The 23,460-nt window shown below is 38.4% G+C and overlaps 1 protein-coding gene across 1 annotated transcript in view; it reads left to right on the top strand.

Moving 5' to 3' along the window:
* The first annotated feature begins 541 nt into the window (after window positions 1-541).
* The window catches only part of SPEF2 (sperm flagellar 2), a 169,129-nt gene continuing 146,210 nt past the window's right edge, over window positions 542-23,460 (top strand). Inside the window, exons 1-2 of the mRNA XM_032851311.1 lie at window positions 542-663; window positions 18,404-18,506. Coding sequence (XP_032707202.1) covers window positions 606-663; window positions 18,404-18,506 — 161 coding nt within the window. The 5' untranslated portion in view covers window positions 542-605. The remainder of the gene's footprint in view (window positions 664-18,403; window positions 18,507-23,460) is intronic.

The raw sequence follows: 23,460 nt of genomic DNA on the forward strand, positions 1-23,460 counted from the left end.
CAAATACACTGTAAAATTATTACCTGGAAGGAAAAAATGACCAGCAAATAAGTTCATTACATATTCACCTCTCAAAACACCGCAGAGATAGGGATCCCCCTAACTGTTAGTGCCGCCACCACTAACAACAAAAATGATCATATGTTTTCTAGGTGTCAGGCCCTATACCGGGTCCGGGACTATCTGTTCTCGCCAGGGTAGACACACAATACAGCATTTGGAACTGGCAATTTGTAAATCAGTGACAAAACAGCTGTCATTAGAGACGATTTTCTGTAGATTTCCTTAAAAGACAAAGGGGAAGAAAAAGAATTGCCCTTCAAGCAAGACTCCTGCTTTTCTAGGCCCTCTTCCAGGTGCTCGCCTCCACCACCACCGCGGAGTCCCGGCGCCTGCGTTCCGTCCCGGCTCACCCGCCGGCAGGGGGCAGGCCACGGTTCTCCGTCCTCCGCGACGGGACACTGGCGTCGCTCTTGCCCCAGGCTCAGGCCTGGATACGCTTCCTTAGCAACGGGTTGCCTTTGGCAACAGGAGGACGCGGGGCCCTTGGCTGGCTTTCCCGCGCGTTCCTACACCGGCTTACGGTAGAAGGCGCAGGCCGAACCATGTCGGAGATTCTGTGCCAGTGGCTCAACCAGGAGGTGAAGGTGTCCCAGACCGTGAGTGAGTGACACAGCCCGGGGAGAGCGGGCTAGGGACGAGCGGGGCGCAGAGCTCCGGAGCGCGGTGTGCGGATGGAAGGTGGCAGAAGGCGTGAGCCCCTGTGCAGTCCAGGCGCCTGCGGGGCCAGGCAGCGCCCCAGGCCCGTCCGGTGGCCCCAGTCACCTCAGCTTCTCCCATCCCCATCCTGCCGCTCCCGAGTTACCCATCATCACGGTGGGCCCAACTCCGCAGTCTGTCTCATCTGCTGTGCAGTTCTAAGCAATCAGAGGGTTTAGGAGAGAAGAATTTGCCGGATTCCATAATCTAGCTCTGACATTATTCCCTTCACATCCTTAGAAGCAGGGTAGGCTGGCAAGCCAACGAAATAGGAGGCCTTAAAGCCAGCTAGGGCACTACTAGATGTGTGTGCCCCTGGACAAGTGACAACACCTTCTCTGAGCGTGTTTCCTCCAACTAGAAAATAGATCCGATCACACTCTCCGTTCCTACCGACCTCGCGGGAGCAGGGTGTGTGTGTGTGAAAGGAGTTAATGCAGAATACGTTAACATGTCCCAATTGTAACAGTCTTAGCTCAGAATTTACAAACATTAGCTATTTCCGACCACTCTTCACTCTTGGCCCAAGCCTTATTCACTAATGTGATTTTATTCCAGCCATGAAGTTGGCGTCCAAAGTTTCCAACTCCCACAAACACAGAGACAATTGTACATGCTGGCAATTTCTATGGCAGCGGAGTAATTCCAGCAGAGCCCTCTCCTCCAGCTCAGCTCTTTTCTGTTGTTTCTTAAGCACTTCGTTTTCCAGCTGGTATGGTTTTTGCTCAAGGCAAAAGGTTTTCAGCCCAAATCATTTCAGTCTGTTTTCGCAGAAACACCCTTGCATAATGCCAAGTTGCTACCAGAGGGGCAATAGTGCCAACTGGACCTTCGGTCAACCGTGGAATTTGCTAGACCAGTAGTGTTTCTGAAGCGGCAAACTATTTCTTATCAGCGTTAGGCTCCTTAATGTTGGAGGACCTCCAGTTGCGTTTCCCGAGGTGTAAACCCTAGCTTTTTCTTTGCCAAACCATACCCCACACACTCCCTGGGAACTGCAATATATTTTTTCACAGGATTCTAGAATCATCCCATTTTGTCACTGTTTCTTACCTAAAATATGATGCTGATCATAGCACAATGTTTAGCACTTTTTAAAATTCCCTTTTTACCATAGGAGCCAAAGTGCAATATAATTCCCTTAAGTTACACTCCTCCAAAGAAAAGCAGTTCCAGATTGCTGAGTTTAATATGGTTCATTTACTTGATTAGTAAAAACCACACCTTTTGTTCAAGTCCCCAAGACTCTATTGCATATTGAAACACTTTTGAGAAAAGTAAATAAAATTAATAGGAAACATAACAACAGTAGTATGCCACTGTAATTGTATTAGTTGTAATTATGATTGTAATCCATTTTTGGGATTTTGGTTTTGAGAGGAAGAGGAAGCATTACTTCTTTCTGTGGAAATTACAGGACTGGAGACATTTTAAGTAAGAATTTTAACAACATAAACTATGAATGAAAAAATCCTAATGTCTGCTTCTCTGAAGTTGTTAGCAGATATGGCTGCAATATTCTGCATCCCATTCATTAGGAATATGTATTTATTTCTTGACCCTAAATGCTAACCAGAGTCTAAAGAGACAGTCCCTGATGTAACCAGAGTCTGTATTGTAAAAGGCTTTCAGATTATAGGAAACACTCTCAGATGTGTTTGGAAACGAATAAGATAGAATTTGTGCACCTGAGGAAGCACACTGCTAGTTGTTGATTCTGGTCGTTGGATAAGACATTTTATGGTGTACAGGGAAAAGCTCAGAATGGTTTAGAGAAACTATCATGAAAGAACTATATGTAGCAACAGCCTCTGGAGAAAGTAATATAACAATTTTCTCTATAAGGGTTGTGTTAAGAGTGAGGATTTGCAAACCAGACTGCCTGGGTTGAAATCACTTATCCACCACTCGCTTGCTGGTGACCTTGGGCAATTTATTTACCTCAATTTCATGATACTCAAAATACGAGTCATAATAATAGCTCATCAAGTTGTGTCAAGCTTAAATGAGATAATAAATGTAAAGCATTTAGAATGATGCTTGGGACATAATAAACGCTAAATCTCCCTTTTTAGAAGCTATCATACTACAATCAAAACACCAGAATGTCAGGACATTTGAGCAAGGATGTTTACTGCTACATGAATTGTAGGGACAAAATTAAAAAATGCAAAACAATCAGAATATCCTTCAATAGAAGCATACTTGGATAAATGATGCTGTATTCATGCTATGGACTATTACGCAATTATTAGAAAGGATGAGTTAAGGCTATAACTTTTGACCTGCAAAATATTCATGTATTTCTGTCAAGTAAAAAATAAAAGTTTTAGCTTATTGTGATGAGCATAATTCCATTTTTGTACCAATTAGGAAATAGAGATACACAGATACACAGACACACAGACACACACATATACAGACACACATCTATCTGTTTATAATAGCACAAAGAAATATATAGAGAGTCATATACTAGACTATTGATATATACATGAGTCTTCATATTGTCTGTTTTTGTAAGCATAGAGAAAAGGATGGAAGGATATAAACTAGTGTATTGATAGCAGTTACCTCTGGGAAAGGAGATGATTGCTGACTTTTCTTTATATATTGGCATTACTTGGCTTGTTGCTTGTATTGCCCTCATATTTTGGGAGGAAAATTCAACATAGCATTATGAATAGAATATCAAAAAAAGACCAAACTTCACATGATCAATTAGGAGAAAAAGATGTTTGCCATCTTTTAATTGAAATTAGTAAGCATCTTCTAATATAGTATTAGGGAGTATTACATAAGAATTATTTTCTTAAATGAATTTTGTAGATAAAAAAATGACAAAAATAATAAATAAAAATATTATTAGACACTTAAGCACTTATGCCAGACCCTATGCTAATCCCTTTACATAGGTTTTTGTTTGTTTGTTTGTTTGTTTGTTTGTTTTGGTATTCTAAAAGAAGGCCCTGAGAGGCACTCTTCTTGCCCTGTGAAGATGGGTGAGGGAGCTGAGATGCTTGATTATCTGTTCAGGGTCACAAGCCTAGTGGATCCTAGAGCTAGAATCTGAGGGTAGATCTTTGACTTGTGCTCTTAGGCACTGTATTGCATATTGCAATTTACAGTAAGGAAATATATTTTTTAAAACCTCAATTCTCTCAAGTGTGTTCATTTGAGCTCCTTTCTAAGGATTACTGTTCAGTTTGGAGTTTTAAAGAAATACACAGATTCAACTACCCAGGCATGTTGTAGCTATACATGTTATAACCTAATTCCTAGATGGCTAAATGGCAAAGGTGGATTTATTAGTGTTTAGAAGTGGTTCAGTCTATATGTTGCTTGCTAGGACAGAGAAAACAATGAGAATGTGATGCCAAGTGACTGCATTTACATAATCTTGACAAGGCTGGATAAATGGTTCAGTCATTGAAAAGGCAACTAACGCTGATTGATTTCTGCATTATTCTGAAGGGTAGAAGTCAATTTGAATAAAGCATACTGTATTGAATTACCTGTTGCCTGGACTACCTGGAGTATCAGCAGTAAAGAAAATAAATTCCAATGATCTTCAATTGAGGATCGTCTCACTCTACTTAATGAGGTTTCTGGGAGTCACCAGGGACTTGATTACTCTCAGCCTATGAAGATTCAAAGCTTTGTTACCAAAGCTAAGGATCTCCAGTGAGTTTAATTCAACTAGATGTCTTGGAATACAAAAATTTGCTCAACACAAAATTACATCTGAAATCCAAGCAGTAGTTTTCAAGCAGTTGTTTCTATAATGAAAATACAAGTAACATAGAGTAATGTTACTAAAAGATTTGCTGCAAAATTCTTTAGGAACTCTCAATTATTTTCAATAATAAACACTGCCTCTCTTTTTCAAAACTCTTATGAATTCACTGTATGAAGAAACTAGCAATGGCATGTCATAAATGGACATTCTCCATAAATGAGGAGAAATATTTGAATTCTATGTATTGTACAGATCAAATCTTTTGTAAACATGAGTATATACAAGACGGTCCATATTATTTTGGATTCTAGGTGTGGTTATACTGAAAATTGTAAATGCCTTATTATGTATATTTTAATTGTTTCAATAATCTTAAACATTGTTATCAATAGTAGCAGAGGTGTAATAAAGAGAAAATTGGATTTGGGACAATTAAGTTTTTCTAACTATCAATTTTGTAGCATCTGTGATATAAATAATTATCTTTAGGTCCCAATTTTATGCCCCGAGAAGTAAGCATAATAGTGGTTCTAGTTCTAGTTATGGAATGAATGAGTCATAGGAATGAAGGGTACAGCATAGGGAAAATGGTCAATGGTAGTTAACAGTGTTGTGTGGTGACAGATGGTAACTACACTTGGGCTGAGTACAGGATAAGGTAGAGAGTTGTCAGATCATTATGTTGCGGACCTGAAATTAATGTAACATTGTGTGTCAACTGTACTTCAATTGAAAAATGGAAAAAAATTGTCTATATTTGGAAGTATATCAAGTGGGGCTGGAAATGGAATACACCTACCACAGTGCCTAACATCTATACTTGATCTAGATGCTCAATTTGTATTTATTTTTATTTATTAGGAATATTAGTTCAACTTTTCTTTTGTCTCTTACTTTAGGATAATGCCTACTGTCATGCCTGTCCTATAATAGATATTTAGTAACTAATTATTCATTACATGAGAGTGTACCAGTGAGGCAAAAGTAAAGTATTATTTTAGACTGAACCTTAGGGATTTGTTCATCTTGAGAAGGTCACCCCGGGTACTTTGATCCTCATCTTTGCGATTTCAGAGACTCTGTTTTATAAGTTTAAACAATTTTTTTAGGAACTGTTTCATATTAGCTGAGATTACATCTTGATTTTAGAAATCAGGGTACCCATTTATTCTGAGGGAAAAAAGGCAAAATAACTTATACTGGCGATTGTATGTGATGCATCATTTTGATGGGCTGATATGCTCAGAAGAAGATCAAATTTATAACTCTGATTTCTCATTGATATTGAGAAACTAGATGTAACCAAAAGAACCTTCAAATCAACTAATATTTCATATATTTTATTTCTGTGCTCTAGAGATATTTTATCTATGTAGCTGTGATAGGTCCAATTAGATTAGAGTCAGATTCCCTTCTCTTCCTCCTCTTCCATGAGTGCATGGGTAAACCATATTGCTCGATGATATTTTCCAGTGCTGCTACTAATACAAAAATTTCTAAAGTTACAATATGTGTGCATTCTTCTTTTCTTATAGCAAATCTCTATTCTTAATAAGGTTAATTAATATATCCCAAGATTTATTGTCTATCTGATGTGGAAAAATTTAAATGGGTAAATTGTGAGCTTTAGGAAATAATCTATACTCCTTTTTAATTTTGTTTTATGAATGGGTTTCCATTGGTGGCTAATTTTATCCTTTTATATTAAATCTTAGTAGTTTTTTAGAGAGTCAATTTCTATTTGTACCAAATTTTAGGGACATTCTTTATTTGGGCCCCCTTGTGCACTAATTATACTTTGTTGATTAGGTCTTATGTCCAGACCTTTCAAAAGCATCAAATTTTATTTTGAGAAACACAACAGAGTTGTTAAAGTATCCTATTGAATATTTGTTTGTAAATAATATTTTATGATGTGTTGTGGTGACCTTTTATTGGCCTGTGACCTTACCATATCCTAGACTCGTAACTTTAGATAGGGAAAAGAATCTTAGACATATAATTTTTCTTTGGCACATGAGGTAATTAAATCAGATGTGTTTAGGTATGTGTTTAGGGTTTTATAGCTAGGTAGTGGCAAGTTACCAGTAGATTCTGGGTCTGCTCACTTTTACTTCATTCCTTGTTTAACCTGGTGTCATTAAACCACACATTTTCCTCCCTCAGAGTCCTTAGGAAATACACTGTTTCTCATAATACAACAGATTTTGGTATTTTCTGGCCAGCTCAACAGCATTTTCCTTGATGAAAATTTGGCTTCCATTGCCTAGAAACTGAGACACCAGATCTGATACTTGAAGGCTGTTGTGTAAATCAATGTCAATTTTTTAAGATATGAAGTCCCAACAAATGAATGCCACCCAATGTTTTAACCATCAAAGAAAATTAGAATGATACAGAGATTTTGTTTCAGATAGTACATCTTAGGAATTATGATAATGTCTTCTAAGGAGAGGGTTGATCAGCCTATTGTTTACACTGGAGGAAAATAAATTGCCAGTGTCCTCCAGCCAGAGACCACAGGACAACATATATTGAACAAAATTGGGTTTATTGACTCATGACCAACAAGAGAAAACATATATCATGGGAAGTTGTGGGTCATTCAGTAAAGAGGGTGTTAGAAAGGACTTAAAATATCTGGGTTTGGGGCACCTGGGAGGCTCAGTGGGTTAAAGCCTCTGCCTTCAGCTCAGGTCATGATCTCAGGGTCCTGGGATCGAGCCCCGCATCAGGTTATCTGCTCAGCAGGGAGCCTGCTTCCCTTCCTCTCTCTCTCTGCCTGCCTCTCTGCCTACTTGTGATCTCTGTCTGTCAAATAAATAAATTAAATATTTAAAAAAATATCTGGGTTTGTGTTAGGTATTTTTTGAGGAGGGTTCAAGGAAGCAGCACTTTCCTCTGAATTGGACCATGCCAAGAAGCATAGGCAACTCTATGGGTATCTTAATAGGTCTTATCTAGGAATTGGAGAGAATAAAGTAAGACAAAGCCATGATTAGTAAAAAAGCAGCAAACATTCATAACTGGCCACAGTAGGGGCATTTTTGGTCATTTTTGTATTTGGGACAATACTGTTTTGGTCTGAATACAGATATGATTACAAAGGAATTTTGTTTTTGTCTTGATCTATCAGGGTCACAGCGTGGCCTTGTCTGGGGTTGGTATGCTGTGAAATTGATTATATTCAGCAGGAGAATGCCAAGGCCTAGTTGTGAGGACCAGGCCAACTCCTAGGAAACACCAAGGCCTGTTGGGGCCAGGTCAATGCCAAGCTATCAGCAGCTGCTTTTCTCTCTCTCAAATGGAAGTAAATTTGTTTGGCTTTTCAAATGTGGTTGATAATGCAGACTAGATTTTTGCTTTTCTAGGAAAGGAAGAGTGAAGACTGCGAAGCATAGAATGTATAGGTCTATAGCCCTTATTTACAATTCCAAAATTCAAGTATCTCTTTATTCATTTGGTGGCAAAACTTAACCAGAAATGCTGTCATGCTATGTTTAGTCTTCATTTCTCCCACTGAAATGTTTTGCTGTAGGAATCAACTGTGTTTGATTACACATGCTTCTGGTGGGAATGATATTCCTTACCGGGACCTAAGGGAGGGGCCTATGTATGACTTTAAAGACAATATCAAATATTTGCCCTCTGAGTATTGAGTTACTTTTTAAATAAGGATGCTTGTACTACAGTCACTGAGCTTAGGGATTGTGTAATTAATATGACATGTTATCTTAAATTGGAAAACACTGATAATAACAATAAAAATGCCAGGAATTATGCTAAGCATTTACATGCAATATCCCCTTTAAATTCTCAAACCAACACTTAGGAGGTAGAACACATCACTTTCTCTCTTTCAAAGACAAGAAACTGAGACTTTTGTAATTGCACCAAATCCAGCAGCTTGTAAATGAACAAGGAGTCAAACAAACCCAGAGAATCTTTCTCCAAAACCTTTGCTTTCCTCCTTACCATTTTGGAATACAAAAGGCTCATCCCCTTTATGAGCTTTCTCCAGCTGGCTCAGGGTCATTTTGGTGGGAAGCACATGGGCCATTTCATTTGTTGTATCCTGCCTCATATAGAGCTTCCAGAAAGGCCCACATCAAAGATTGCAGCAAAAGAAGATCATCGTGATAGGGATCAGGCGTTCAGCGGGGAAAATTGGAGGCAGGGTTGAGTTGTTGCTGAATGACCTGGTCCTAGATATAAATGACTTCAGAGCTCAGTATAAAGAATATCACTGAGCTCCCATGGTTTATTTATTTCTCAGATTATTCATTGATCTTGTCGTAGAGTCAAACCCGACTCCTCTTTCCCAGGAAATTCCAGTTGTTAGTGCAAATGAACTTATAGAGGTGGCCATTGCAGAATTAGTCATGGTAGCCAGGAACATTTATTGGGAAGACAAAATATAACAAACCAAAGGGCAAAATTAAACTTTCCTTTGCTTTTTAATTTTTCTCCTTGTTGTTTCTTTCCCATACCCCTCCCCTTTTCTCTTTTTCTTCTCCTCTCTTTCTGGCTTCCTTTCTGTCTTCTCATACTTTTTAATCTGTATATTCCTAGGTAATATATGTTCTCTTCATCAACTTCTTTCCTGTCTTATTTCCAGCAGGTAGTCAGTCATCTTTTCCTCTTCTTTAATTTTTTTTCTACGTTTTCCCGTTTGTTCTCATTCTTCATTCACCATTCTTCTTTCTGCTTATGTAGCACCTGGTAATTCTGAAGTGACCTATGCATACAGAAGTTGCTGTACTTCTTTATTTGTAGGAAACTATTCTTTTATATATATTTTTATTTTTTTATAAACATATAATGTATTTTTAGCCCCAGGGGTACAAGTCTGTGAATTGCCAGGTTTACACACTTCACAGCACTCACCATAGCACACCCATCCCCCCAATGTCCATAACCCCACCACCTTCTCCCGATGCCCCCCCCAGCAACCCTCAGTTTGTTCTGTGAGATTAAGAGTCCCTTATGGTTTGTCTCCCTCCCGATCCCATCTTGTTTCATTTATTCTTTTCCTACCCCCCAAACCCCCACGTTGCATCTCCACCTCCTCAAATCAGGAAGATCATATGATAGTTGTCTTTCTCCAACTGACTTATTTCACTAAGCATAATACCCTCTTGTTCCATCCAGGTCGTGGCAAATGGCAATATTTCATTTCTTTTGATGAATGCATAGTATTCCACTGTATGTATGTGTGTGTGTGTGTGTGTGTGTGTGTGTGTGTGTATCTCACATCTTCTTTATCCATTCATCTGTTGATGGACATCCAGATTCTTTCCATAGTTAGGCTATTGTGGACCTTGCTGCTATAAACATTCGGGTGCTGCTGCCCCTTCAGATCACTACGTTTGTATCTTTAGGGTAAATACCCAGTAGTGCAATTGCTGGGTCATAGGGTTGCTCTATTTTCAACTTTTTGAGGAACCTCCATGCTGTTTTCCAGAGTGGTTGCACCAGCTTGCATTCCTATCAACAGTGTAGGAGGGTTCCTCTTTCTCTGCCTCCTTTCCAGCATCTGTCATTTCCTGACTTGTTAATTTTAGACATTCTGACTGGTGTGAGGTGGTATCTCATTGTGGTTTGGATTTGTATTTACCTGATGCCAAGTGATGTGGAGCATTTTTTCATGTGTCTGTTGCCCATCTGGATGTCTTCTTTGCAGAAATGTCTGTTCATGTCCTCTCCCCATTTCTTGATTAGATTATTTGTTCTTTGGGTGTTGAGTTTGCTAAGCTCTTTATAGATTTTGGATACTAGCCCTTTATCTGATATGTCATTTGCAAATATCTTCTCCCATTCTGTCAGTTACCTTTTGGTTTTGTTAACTGTTTCCTTTGCTGTGCAAAAGCTTTCGATCTTAATGAAATCCCAATAGTTCATTTTTGCCCTGCTTCTCTTGCCTTTGGCGATGTTCCAAGGATGAAGTTGCTGCGGCTGAGGTTGAAGAGGTTGCTGCCTGTGTTCTCCTCAAGGATTTTGATGGATTCCTTTCTCACATTGAGGTCCTTCATCCATTTTGAGTCTATTTTCGTGTGTGGTGTAAGGATATGGTCCAATTTCATTTTTCTGCATGTGGCTGTCCAATTTTCCCAACACCATTTGTTGAAGAGACTGTCTTTTTTCCATGGGACATTCTTTCCTGCTTTGTGGAAAATTAGTTGACCATAGAGTTGAGGGTCTACTTCTGGGCTCTCTGTTCTGTTCCATTGATCTGTGTGTCTGTTTTTATGCCAGTACCATACTGTCTTGATGATGGCAGCTTTGTAATAGAGCTTGAGGTCTGGAATTGTGATGCCACCAACTTTGACTTTTTTTCAATATTCCTTTGGCTATTCAAAATCTTTTCTGGTTCCATATAAATTTTAGGATTATTTGTTCCATTTCTTTGAAAAAATGGATGGGATTTTGATAGGGATTGCATTAAATGTGTAGATTGCTTTAGGTAGCATAGAAATTTTCACAATATTTGTTCTTCCAATCCAGGAGCATGGACCATTTTTCCATTTTTTTGTGTCTTCCTCAATTTCTTTCATGAGTACTTTATAATTTTCTGAGTATAGATTCTTTGCCTCTTTGTTTAGGTTTATTCCTAAGTATCTTATGGTTTTGGGTGCAATTGTAAATGGGATGGACTCCTTAATTTCTCTTTCTTCTGTCTTGTTGTTGGTGTAGAGAAATGCAACTGATTTCTGTGCACTGATTTTATATCCTGACACTTTACTGAATTCCTCTACAAGTTCTAGCAGTTTCGGAGTGGAGTCTTTTGGGTTTTCCACCTATAGTATCATATCATCTGCGAAGAGTGATAGTTTGACTTCTTTGCTAATTTGGATACCTTTAATTTCTTTTTGTTGTCTGATTGCTGAGGCTAGGACTTCTAGTACTATGTTGAATAGCAGTGGTGATAATGGACATCCCTGCCCTGTTCCTGACCTTAGCGGAAAAGCTTTCAGTTTTTCTCCATTGAGAATGATATTTGTGGTGGGTTTTTCATAGATGGCTTTGATAATATTGAGGTATGTGCCCTCTATCCCTACACTTTGAAGAGTTTTGATCAGGAAGGGATGCTGTACTTTGTCAAAAGCTTTTTCAGCATCTATTGAGAGTATCATATGGTTCTTGTTCTTTCTTTTATTAATGTATTGTATCACATTGATTGATTTGTGGATGTTGAACCAACCTTGCAGCCCTGGAATAAATCCCACTTGGTCGTGGTGAATAATCCTTTTAATGTACTGTTGAATCCTATTGGCTAGTATTTTGGTGAGAATTTTTGCATCTGTGTTCCTCAAGGATATTGGTCTGTAGTTCTCTTTTTTGATGGGATCCTTGTCCAGTTTGGGGATCAAGGTGATGCTGGCCTCATAAAATGAGTTGGGAAGTTTTCCTTCCATTTCTATTTTTTGGAACAGTTTCAGGAGAATAGGAATTAGTTCTTTAAATGTTTGGTAGAATTCCCCTGGGAAGCCATCTGGCCCTGGGCTTTTGTTTGGAGATTTTTGATGACTGTTTCAATCTCCTTACTGGTTATGGGTCTGTTCAGGCTTTCTATTTCTTCCTGGTTCAGTTGTGGTAGTTTATATGTCTCTAGGAATGCATCCATTTCTTCCAGATTGTCAAATTTGTTGGCATAGAGTTGCTCATAGTATGGTCTTATAATTGTTTGTATTTCTTTGGTATTGGTTGTGATCTCTCCTCTTGCATTCATGATTTTATTTATTTGGGTCCTTTCTCTTTTCTTTTTGATAAGTCTGGCCAGGGGTTTATTAATCTTATTAATTCTTTCAAAGAACCAGCTCCTAGTTTCGTTGTTTTGTTCTATTGTTTTTTTTTTTTTTTTGGTTTCTATTTCATTGATTTCTGCTCTGATCTTTATGATTTCTCTTCTCCTGCTGGGTTTAGGGTTTCTTTCTTGTTCTTTCTCCGGCTCCTTTAGGTGTAGGGTTAGGTTGTGTATTTGAGATCTTTCTTATTTCTTGAGAAAGGCTTGTATCACTATGTATTTTCCTCTCAGGATTGCCTTTGCTGTGTCCCACAGATTTTGAACTGTTGTGTTTTCATTATCATTTGTTTCCATGAATTTTTTTCAATTCTTCTTTAATTTCCTGATTGACCCATTCATTCTTTAGAAGGATACTGTTTAGTCTCCATGTATTTGGGTTCTTTCCAAATTTCCTCTTGTGATTGAGTTCTAGCTTCAGAGCATTGTGGTCTGAAAATATGCAGGGAATGATCGCACTCTTTTGATACCAGTTGAGACCTGATTAAGGACCGAAGATGTGATCTATTCTGGAGAATGTTCTATGTGCACTAGAGAAGAATGTGTATTCTGTTGCTTTGGGATGGAATGTTCTGAATATATCTGTGATGTCCATCTGGTCCAGTGTGTCATTTAAGGCCTTTATTTCTCTGTTGATCTTTTGCTTGGATGATCTGTCCATTTCAGTGAGGGGAGTGTTAACGTCCCCTATTATTATTGTATTATTGTTCATGTGTTTCTTTGATTTTGTTATTAATTGGTTTATATAGTTGGCTGCTCCCATGTTAGGGGTATAGATATTTAAAATTGTTAGGTCTTCTTGTTGGACAGACCCTTTGAGTATGATATAGTGTCCTTCTTCATCTCTTATTATAGTCTTTGACTTAAAATCTAATTGATGGGATATAAAGATTGCCACCCCAGCTTTCTTCTGGTGTCCATTAGCATGGTAAATTGTTTTCCACCCCCTCACTTTAAATCTGGTGGTGTCTTTGGCTCTAAAATGAGTTTCTTATAGGTAGCATATTGATTTTTTTTTTTTTATCCATTCTGATACCCTGTGTCTTGATTGGGGCATGTAGCCCATTTACATTAAAGGTAACTATTGAGAGATACAAATTTAGTGCCATTGTATTGCCTGTAAGGTGACTGTTATTGTATATTGTCTCTGTTCCTTCCTGAGGACCCCTTTCAATATTTCCTGTAGAGCTGGTTTGGTGTTTTCAAATTCTTTCAGTTTTTGTTTGTCTTGGAAGATTTTTATCTCTCCTTCTATTTTCAGTGATAGCCTAGCTGGTTATAGTATTCTTGGCTGCATGTTTTTCTCATTTAGTGCTCTGACTATATCATGCCAGTTCTTTCTGGCCTGCCAGGTCTCTGTGGATAAGTCTGCTGCCAATCTAATATTTTTACCATTGTATGTTACGGACTTCTTTTCCTGGGCTGCTTTCAGGATTTTCTCTTTGTCACTAAGACTTGTAAATTTAACTATTAGGTGATGGGGTGTGGACCTATTCTTATTGATTTTGAGGGGGGTTCTCTGAACCTCCTTTATTTTGATGCTTGTTCCCTTTGCCATATTAGGGAAATTCTCTACAATAATTCTCTCCAATGTACCTTCTGCTCCCCTCTCTCTTTCTTCTTCTTCTGGAATTCCAATTATTCTAATGTTGTTTCATCTTATGGTGTCACTTATCTCTCGAATTCTCCTCTTGTGGCCCAGTATTTGTTTGTCTCTCTTTTGCTCAGCTTCTTTATTCTCTGTCATTTGGTCTTCTATATCACTAATACTTTCTTCTGCCTCATTTATCCTAGCAGTAAGAGCCTCCATTTTTTATTGCACCTCATTAATAGCTTTTTTATTTCAACTTGTTTAGATTTTAGTTCTTTTATTTCTCCAGAAAGGGCTTTATTCTCTCTGGAGAGGGTTTCTCTAATATCTTCCATGCCTTTTTTGAGCCTGGTTAGAACCTTGAGAATCATCATTCTGAACTCTATATCTGACATATTACCCATGTCCATATTGATTAGGTCCCTAGCCTTTGGTACTGCCTCTTGTTCATTTTTTTGTGGTGAGGTTTTCTGCCTTGTCATTTTGTTCAGGTAAGAATATATGAAGGAGCAAGTAAAATACTAAAAGGGTGGCAAAGACCCCAGGAAAATGCACTTTAACCAAATCAGAAGAGACCCCAAATTGTGGGAGGGAGAACGGGGTTAAAAAGAAGTTCAGAAAAAAAAATTAGAAAAAGAAAACAAACAAACAACAACAACAACAACTATATATATATATATATATATATATATATATATATATATTAGACTGGTGGCTAGAACAGGGTCACCCACTTAATTTTGGGAGTATTTTGGTCTCTTAGAAGAAACTACCTCCCAAAATTTTAAAGAATGAAAAACATATATAAGGGTAAACACAATGAATGGATGGAATATGCCTATAAAGATGAAAAAAAAAATTTCTAATTTCTAAAAAAGGAGTTGATAAAGTAAGTTGTTCGGAAAAATAAAGAAAAAGAAAGTGGAGAGAATTTGCTCGGGCTGGAGACTAGAACAAGCTCGGAGCTAGATTTAGGGTATATTTTGATCTATTAGAAGAAGTTGTACCCCACATTTTTAGAAGAAAAAACCCTATGGGTATACAAAAAATAAAGTTAGTTACAATGAAGGATAAAGTATGACTATAATAATGAAGGTGCAAAAAAGATTTTTTTTTTTTATGAAAGATATTGTTAAGATAAACTAGTTAAAAAATGTTAAAAGAGGAAAGGGTAAAAGTTAAAAAATTTAGCAGATGAAAGAAAATAAAATTTAAAAAATTTAATTAACTGCAAGACTAAAGAATCATGGGGAGAAAGCCATGAATTCCATGCTTTGCTTTCTCCTTCTCTGGAATTCCACTGTTCTCCTTGGCAAGTGAACTTGGTCTTGGCTGGATTTCTTGTTGATCTTCTGGGAGAGGGGCCTGTTGTAGTGATTCTCAAGTGTCTTTGCCCAAGGCGGAATTGCACCGCCCTTACCAGGGGACGGACTAAGTAATCTGCTCAGGTTCCACTTTCAGGAGCTTTTGTTCCCTGAATGCTTTCCATAGAGTTCTGGAGGACGGGAATGAAAATGGCAGCCTCCTAATCTCCGGCCCAAAGGAGCCAAGAGCTCAGGGTCCCACTCCTCAGTCTACCCTCAGAGAAAAGCGCTCAATCACTCCCATCTCCCTGTCCGCCAGCCATGCTCTGAGCTCACCCAGCCTGTGACCAAGCATCGCTGTCTCTAGCACACAGCTCCACCTGGAGTCTCCGAACCCCTTAGATCCCTGAGCTCATCTGGGGCGGTCTCCCCAGATATTGTGGGGACCACACTCACAGAGCAGTGGCGTGTGCCACGGGTTACAGTTCAAGGTAACCCCAAGATGAGAGCTCACTCCTCAGCTCTGTCTCTGTAGCAGCTTCCCTGCTCTAATACCTGCGAGCTCTGCAACACTCAGATACCCCCGATCCTTCTGTGACCCTGTGGGAACTGGGGCCACACTGACCCCGCGTGGGCTTCACCCCAGTTTAGCTTCTGGAGCGGTGTCCCTCAGTGAAACAGACTTTTAAAAGTCCCAACTTTGTGCTCCATTGTTCCGCCGCTTGCCAGGAGCTGGGTCCTCCCACTGCAGTCTTCCCGTCCCTTTGGATTCACTTCTTCGCTGGTCCTACCTTCAAGAAAGTGGTCGATTTTCTGTTTCTAAAATTGTTGCTCTTCTTCTCTTTGATCTCCTGTTGGATTTGTAGGTGTTTGGAATGGTTTTATAAGCTATCTAGCTGATCTCCTGCTACCTGATGTCATCTCAGCCTGTTACTTCTCTGCCATCTCGACTCCTCCCCCTCTGTAGGAAACTATTTGACAGTGAGAAAATAACTGTTTGCTGTTCTTTGACCTTTATAGCCACAAATGCCTCTATTTTACTCATATCAGAATTGCCTTATTAATACATCATGCATTTCAAAGGAAGTGGATTATTATTTTATTTTTCTATGACCTTTGTATAGCAAACCATTTACTAAAAGCCCTTTGCCTACTACATGGAGGGTGACAGAATGGGATACAGATACTCCCTGGTTATTCATGGGCTAGACTTCAGGCATTCAAAGGAAGAGCAGATATAGTGCAAAATCCAGAGGGAGGGGGAGGAGGAGTGGACTACCTGAAGGTGGCAGACCAACAGCTTCTGAATGCAAAGCAATAGTCTTTAGACTATGAATAGATACCCATAGTCTGACAATACCCATAGTATGGCAAATGGCTCCTCAGAAAGCTGAGAGGAAAATAAAGGTGGCCTAGAGAAGAGGAAATGGGGAAAAAAAACAACCCAGAAAGAAGGAAGCAATGACAGAAGAAGTATAAGACACAGTGGAGAGCAGCCCAGGTGTCACAGTAAGGACAGTGATGGCCACCAAGACCAGGACAGCACTGGTGGCCAATAGTGTCTGGTTTTTGAGGAAAAGAGGAAGCAACAATGACTCAGGAGGAGGAGATAGCACACCTCTGCCCTTTGGACATGGAAGGAGCCATTTGGATTTCAGTGGCTTCAGATACTACTACTATCTGATGTCAAGAAACACAGTCAGTAGATTCTGATGCTGAATGGTTCTGGAGTTCATCCTAAGTAGATAGAGTCAATGGTGTAGTTGACATCCTTTTTAACTACTATATTATGTATTGATTCAACCTGAGAATTGCAGTATTATTAGGAGTATAAAATATTTTGAGAACAAATATTAGGAGAGCTTTGGGCAAAATTGTGGGCTGGTATCAGATATGCAAGAATTTTATTCTTATGAGAATATGTGGAATGCCAAGTACGGCCTCTGGGCAGTGGCCTTGTGGAGTGACTCACCAACACCACTGCCCACCACCCCCCACTGCAGGCAACCACACACCAAGTACCATCTCTACAGATCATAAAGAGACGTTATTTCTTCATAATCAATTAGCCACCTTATTACTGGTAAAATAGATGAAAGTGGATAATCTGGTATAAAAGACCTTGCAATACCTCAGTGATATATAGTGTTTGGACAGCTATTGTCTAAAGGACCCTGACAGAAACATGTTGAAGGTTTTGGGAGGTTTTAGAATCATTTGAGAGATGATAGCTTTGTCCTATGATAGCATAATTTATTTTTTGTATCAACTTTGCATATAATCTTTGAATAATAAATAACCCAATATCCTTCGCTTTTTAAGAAAAATGCAAGTGACCCACCACTAAGGACATTTTTTAAAAAGCAAATTTTATTAACACATTTTTTTCTGCACCTACCATTATGTGCTTGTTCTGTAGCAGGTATGGTACCAAGCAATTCTCATACATTACCTCTAATCTTTAAAATGGCTCCTCAGGAGAGTTATAGATATGGTTATCTCTGTTGTAGAGATGAAGAGACAGGAACTCAGGGAGGTTAAGCAGCTTGCCAGAGGTTGCACAGCTAGTAAGGGGCAGAGTCACGATTCCAACGCAGATGTCCCTGGCTCCAAACTGTTTTCCTCTGGGTTATCTCTGTCATTGCTCGAGACAACTACATCAGAGTAACCCCTGGAACTACCAAGGGAAAGCCTGATTATGTTCAGTAATTTTTTTTTTGAGAGGGTGCAGATAGATGGTTTTTGTAAAATTTCTGTTGTAAAAAGGTTAAAATTTAGTCTTAAAGTATACTAAAGTTAGATTGCACCTCATTTGGCTAGAATATGCTATCAACATCCCTAGATTGTACTGATAACTAATGTATTAGAGCATAATTTTGTAAAATAAATTGAAGGCTTGACTTTAGATCTCAGGTTGTTTAGGATTTTATTGGTTGTATTTTGTTTAATTTGGTCAAAAGTTGTGTTTCTTTCAAAATTTCATATATCTTCAAGTATCGATTTATATATTTAAGAATCTTTATAACATGTTATCTGTTAAACTTCAGTCTTTTTATTTGATTATTAAAAGATGTTTCTAGAAGTATTTTCATGGCATTTTGAGTTCAAGTTAAGTTTGGGGTTTCACTCTATGCATATATAATGAAAATAATTGTGCTTTATATAGAACACTATAATTTACTTCTTTATCTTTATGTTTCAAAATTTAGGTCCCAAGTCATTTGCAAAGGCTTTTTCCAATGGTTATCTAATTGGAGAAATTCTGTACAAGTTTGAACTTCAGGGTGATTTTTCGGAATTTTCAGCAAGCAGGTTTGTGAGATAAATTCTTTCCTAAAAAGGGTCAATTCCTTTGGCATTTGAATAGGTTTAGGTTCCAAAGTTAAGGGACAGTGAGCTACAATTTTGTTAATTGGTTCTTCTTTCTTTTAAGAGAAATGAAGCAACTTACAGTATCCTGGCAAAAAAACAAAACATAACAAGACAAAACCCTGTAATATTTTTGGTTTGTAACAACTATGTTGAGATCTAATTCACAGATAGTGATTTACCAGTTTAAAGCATATAATTCAGTGGTTTTAAGCATATTTACATATTTAGTGTATTCACAACCATGACCACTAACCACCTGGCCCCTGGTACCAACTTATCTATTTTCTGTCTCTACGGATTTGCCTATTTTATGCATTTCATATTAGTGGGATCATATAATATGTGTATTTTGTGATTAGCTCCTTCCACTTAGGATACTGTTTTTAAGGTTTATCCATGTTGTAGCTTGTATCAGTACTTCTTAATTCCTATTTATTTGATGAATAATTTCAATTGGATATATCACATTTCATTTATTAATTCATTAATTGGTGGATACAAGTCATCAGTTATTCTGAACAGCGCAGTTATGACCATTGCGTTTTCACATGGAAATGTTTTCATTCCTCTTGAGTGTGAAATTCACCTAGGAGTGAAATAGTTGGGTTACATGATCTATGTTTATAATTTTGTAAACCGAATTGCTTTGCAAAGTGCCTGTTATCATTTACAGTTACACTAGTAACATATGAAGGTTTCGGTTTTTCCACATGTTCATCAATGCTTGTTAGGGTCTTTTTGATTATAGTTGTCAAGTCAGTATTAAGCAGTATCTCTTTGTGATTTTGATTTGCATTTCCCTAATGAGTAATGATGGTGAGCCTCTTTGCATGTGCTTATCAGTCATTTGTTTTGCTTCACTGGTGAAATGTTATACAATCCTTGCCTATTTTCTTTTAAATTTTACTTTTTATTTTTTTAAATATTTTATTTATTTATTTGAGAGAGAGAGAATGAGATAGATTGAGAGCACAAGTAGGCAGAGAGAGAGTGAGCGGGAAAAGTGGGCTCTCTGCTGAGTAGGGAGCCGGATGTGGGACTTGATCCCAGGACCCAGGGATCATGACCTGAGCTGAAGGCGGTCACTTAACCAACGGAACCACCCAGGCACCCTTAAATTTTACTTTTTAAAGCAGTTTCAGCTTGATAGAAAAATTGAGAAGAAGGGACAGAGATTCCCTATTAACTCACTCCTCTGACACATTCATAGCCTCTTTAGTATCCACTCCCCAACCAGAGGGTGAATTTGTTACTGCTGATGAACCTATAATGATACGTGTTCACTCAAAGTAAATAGTTTACATTTGGGTTCATTCTTAGGGTTGTACATTCTATGGGTTTGGACAAATGTAGAATGACTTGTATCTACCATTATAGTATCCATACGTAGTATTTGCGCTGCCCTAAATCCTCTATGCTCTATCAGTCATCCTCCCTTACCCCAACCCTGGCAACTACTGATTTTTTTTTTTACTATCTTTTTAGTTTTGCCTCTTGCAGAATATCATATGGTTGGAACTTATGGCTTCTTTCACTTAGAAATATGCATTTAAATTTCCTCCATATCTTCTCATGGCTTGGTAGCTCATTTCTTTTTAGCACTGAATAGTTTTTCATTGTCTGGATGGGCCACAGTTGATTTATCCATTCACCTGCTGAAGGACATCTTGGTTGCTTCCAAGTTTTAGCAATCATAAATAAAGCTGCTGTAAACATCCATGTGCGGGTTTTATGTGGACATAAAATTTCATCTCCTTTGGGTAAATAAACAGGGACACAATTACTGGATCAGATGGTAAAAGTATGTTTAGTTTTGGAGGAAACCAATGAACTGTTTCCCAAAGTGGCTGTACCCTTTAGCATTCCTCCCAGCAATGAATGAATGAGAGTTCTTGTGACTTCAAATCCTCACCAGCATTTTAGCGTTGTCAGTGTTTTGGATTCTGGCCATTCTGATAGGAGTATAGTGATAGCTCACTGTTGTTTTAAATCACAGTTCTTGAAAGTTGTGGAGTATGTTTCTGTGTGTGTATTCCCTGAGGTTCAAGCATTGTCCCAGCTGCACACAATTATGTTTCTCATTGAAAAAATGAAGGATGTCAGAAAGTATACCTGTTTAGAAGACTTAAAAGCACCATTCTGACCAGATGATGTATGTAGTATTTCAGGTAGACTAAACTGATGTCAGTAGGGCCATAGAGGACCTTTGTGTTAAATGGAAAAAGGGCCTCATCTGGCTGGACACAACTGTGAAGACACAGGTCTCAGTGAACAGAGAGGCCTTTGTGCTAAGGAGAGGAACCCCTTTTTGTATGAAATAGCCTCGCATCAGGGACAAGACATGACAAGCTGAGCACAAGGTAGATTCACACCATTGCCCCACCTTTGGACAGGGGTGTGCCCTGAATAGCATCCTGTGTAACAGCCCTGCTTTTCACCCACTGCAAAGAACTAACTTTATGCCACTGAGAATCACTGCATTCCTTAATGTGAGAAGAGGGACCTACTTGTTCTGACAAACAAATTCCATCCATCTTGAATTCTTGGAACAACATACTATTTTTCCCAGGGCACACGGATTTTTAAAGAAGGATCAGTATATGCATGGATATGACTTTTGTAGAAGTGTACTTTGTGGGGAAAAGGATCCTTCTTTGTCAAACCTATTTTTTAGGCAGATATGTAATGCTAGGGCTCATGATTTGGGGATTTTGTCAAATATTTTTAGTTTTTTTAGTCTCAAATATAAGTGTTGCTTGTAACTGAAACTATTTGCCTTAGAGATTAATAGGATAAAATAATAAAAAGTAAAGGAGCATGGATATTCCTGGGGGAACAGCTTCTACTTACCTTGTAAGATGTGTTCCCTCATCAGGTGACAAGGAGGAGAGAAGATAGGTAATCTCTGGGCAAATAAGAACTATAAGTATCAGATACTTAAGATACTTTAAAAAATCCTAAGAATGGGAGCACCTATGTGACTCAGTCAGTTATGCATCTGACTCTTGATTTTGGCTCAGCTTTTGGTCTTATGGTTATGGGATACAGCCCTACATTCTCCATTCTTACTGGGTGCCGGGCTCGGTTCTGTTAACATCTGGAAATGGATAGTGTTTGCTTTTGGATTTTCCCCCCAGAATTTTGATGCCCCTCATCTCTGTAGCCCTAGTTTATGACCTAGGACAAAGCTCTGATGAGTGCTTCTCTGGCCATCTGTCCAAATATGTGTGGTGGACAAGACATGGGACTTTGAGGATAGGGAGGGCGTGGGAGAGTAACTGTGATGGCAGAGTGAGACTGGGTGTCGGAGATCTGTCCAGGGAAGGCAAGCACAAGTCATGGATCTCACTGGCCTTTTAGAGTCCTACTTTTCAAACATGGTCTGCTTCACCTGCCTCATTTTAGGCAGGTGTGTGTTATGTCAAACTTTAAGGTTACTTGTGGGGGAACAAACTGCAAACCTGGACATAAGAAGACCTAAAAAAATGTTTACTCTTGTTGTGAGATTTCCTGTGGCATTCATTATTTCTTCTCATGACCTCTATGACCTGCTTCTTTATTAATTTAAAATATTTTATTCAAAGCTTATTGATATAGTTTGATATGCCAGGTACACATTACCAAATATTTCTGTTAAAACAGTAATAGTAAACAGAGGAAATAGGACAGTAAGTGACACCATATACCTGGAAGAGGAATTTAAGTTGTATCACTGTTTTTGTTGACATTGGCCTTCCCATGATATTGACTCCTCATTTATATTTAGAAATCATTCATAGAGTCCCTCAGGCCCACCTCCTTTTGCACCATGGGTTTTTTAATTTGCAGTGAATGGGCACTTTTAGGCTACATTTTAGGAGGATCACACACATCTGAACAGGCATACACATTTCGTGTCTGTGCCTGAGTATGTGTTTTCTTTCCTGTGGAACAGGTGCCATGGCTCTCATCAGATTATCAGTGGTATCTGTGATATAAAACAAAAAACAAAAACAGTAACCTCTGGAGAAACAGGATACTAGCAACAGTATATAAATTTTAAGTGTGAAGCAATCTCTATAAACTTCTAAAATCTTAACTGAGGTCATGAAGATTATCCCCAAATAATTTTATAGTCCAAAATGAAGTTACTGAATGACTAACCCTATTATCAGAAATTCTACCCAATATGTGCCCAACCCCTCTTTTCTAAGGTATCGTTTTTTTTTTTTGTTTTTTTGTTTTTTGGTTTTTTTTTTTGGAAGGGGAAGGATAGGACTTTCACTTATATATGAGTATATTCAGTATATTTTTTTCCATGAAAGAATGTGACTGAATGTTAGGAAGTTAAAGTAAGGAGGACATAGGTCAGTGGTTAAAATTGGTATTTGCTTCTAGTTGGAACATGGAAAGGCACAGGAATTGAAAATGCCCCAACATTATCCTTCTGTCACTGGATTCATGGCTTATTAACAGCCATGAATAGTAATCTTATTAACAGATTATTTGAGGCCTGTATTCTAACACTGACCTCAATTTACCACTTCTTGTTTACTCATCTGTTTTCTCTGCTGTGAACCCCGCAAGGGCAGGGACTGCACCCTATTCATCTTTGTAAGTTTAATAAACGTATTTAAAGTTCATAGGTGACTCAGCATTAACTTAAAATTAGAAAGTCTTTACTGATTAAAGTAGTAATATAATTTTTTTTCATACCAACCCCTCATCTTTATTTTTTTTACATTTTTTTTAATTTATTTTCAGCGTAACAGTATTCATTGTTTTTGCACCACACCCAGTGCTCCATGCAATCTGTGCCCTCTCCAATACCCACCACCTGCTTCCCCCAACCTCCCACCTCCCCCCGCCCCTTCAAAACCCTCAGATTGTTTTTCAGAGTCCATAGTCTTTCATG

Source organism: Lontra canadensis, unplaced genomic scaffold (assembly GCF_010015895.1).
Source record: "Lontra canadensis isolate GAN:19392208 unplaced genomic scaffold, GSC_riverotter_1.0 scaffold5, whole genome shotgun sequence".
NCBI classification, from domain to species: Eukaryota; Metazoa; Chordata; class Mammalia; order Carnivora; family Mustelidae; genus Lontra; species Lontra canadensis.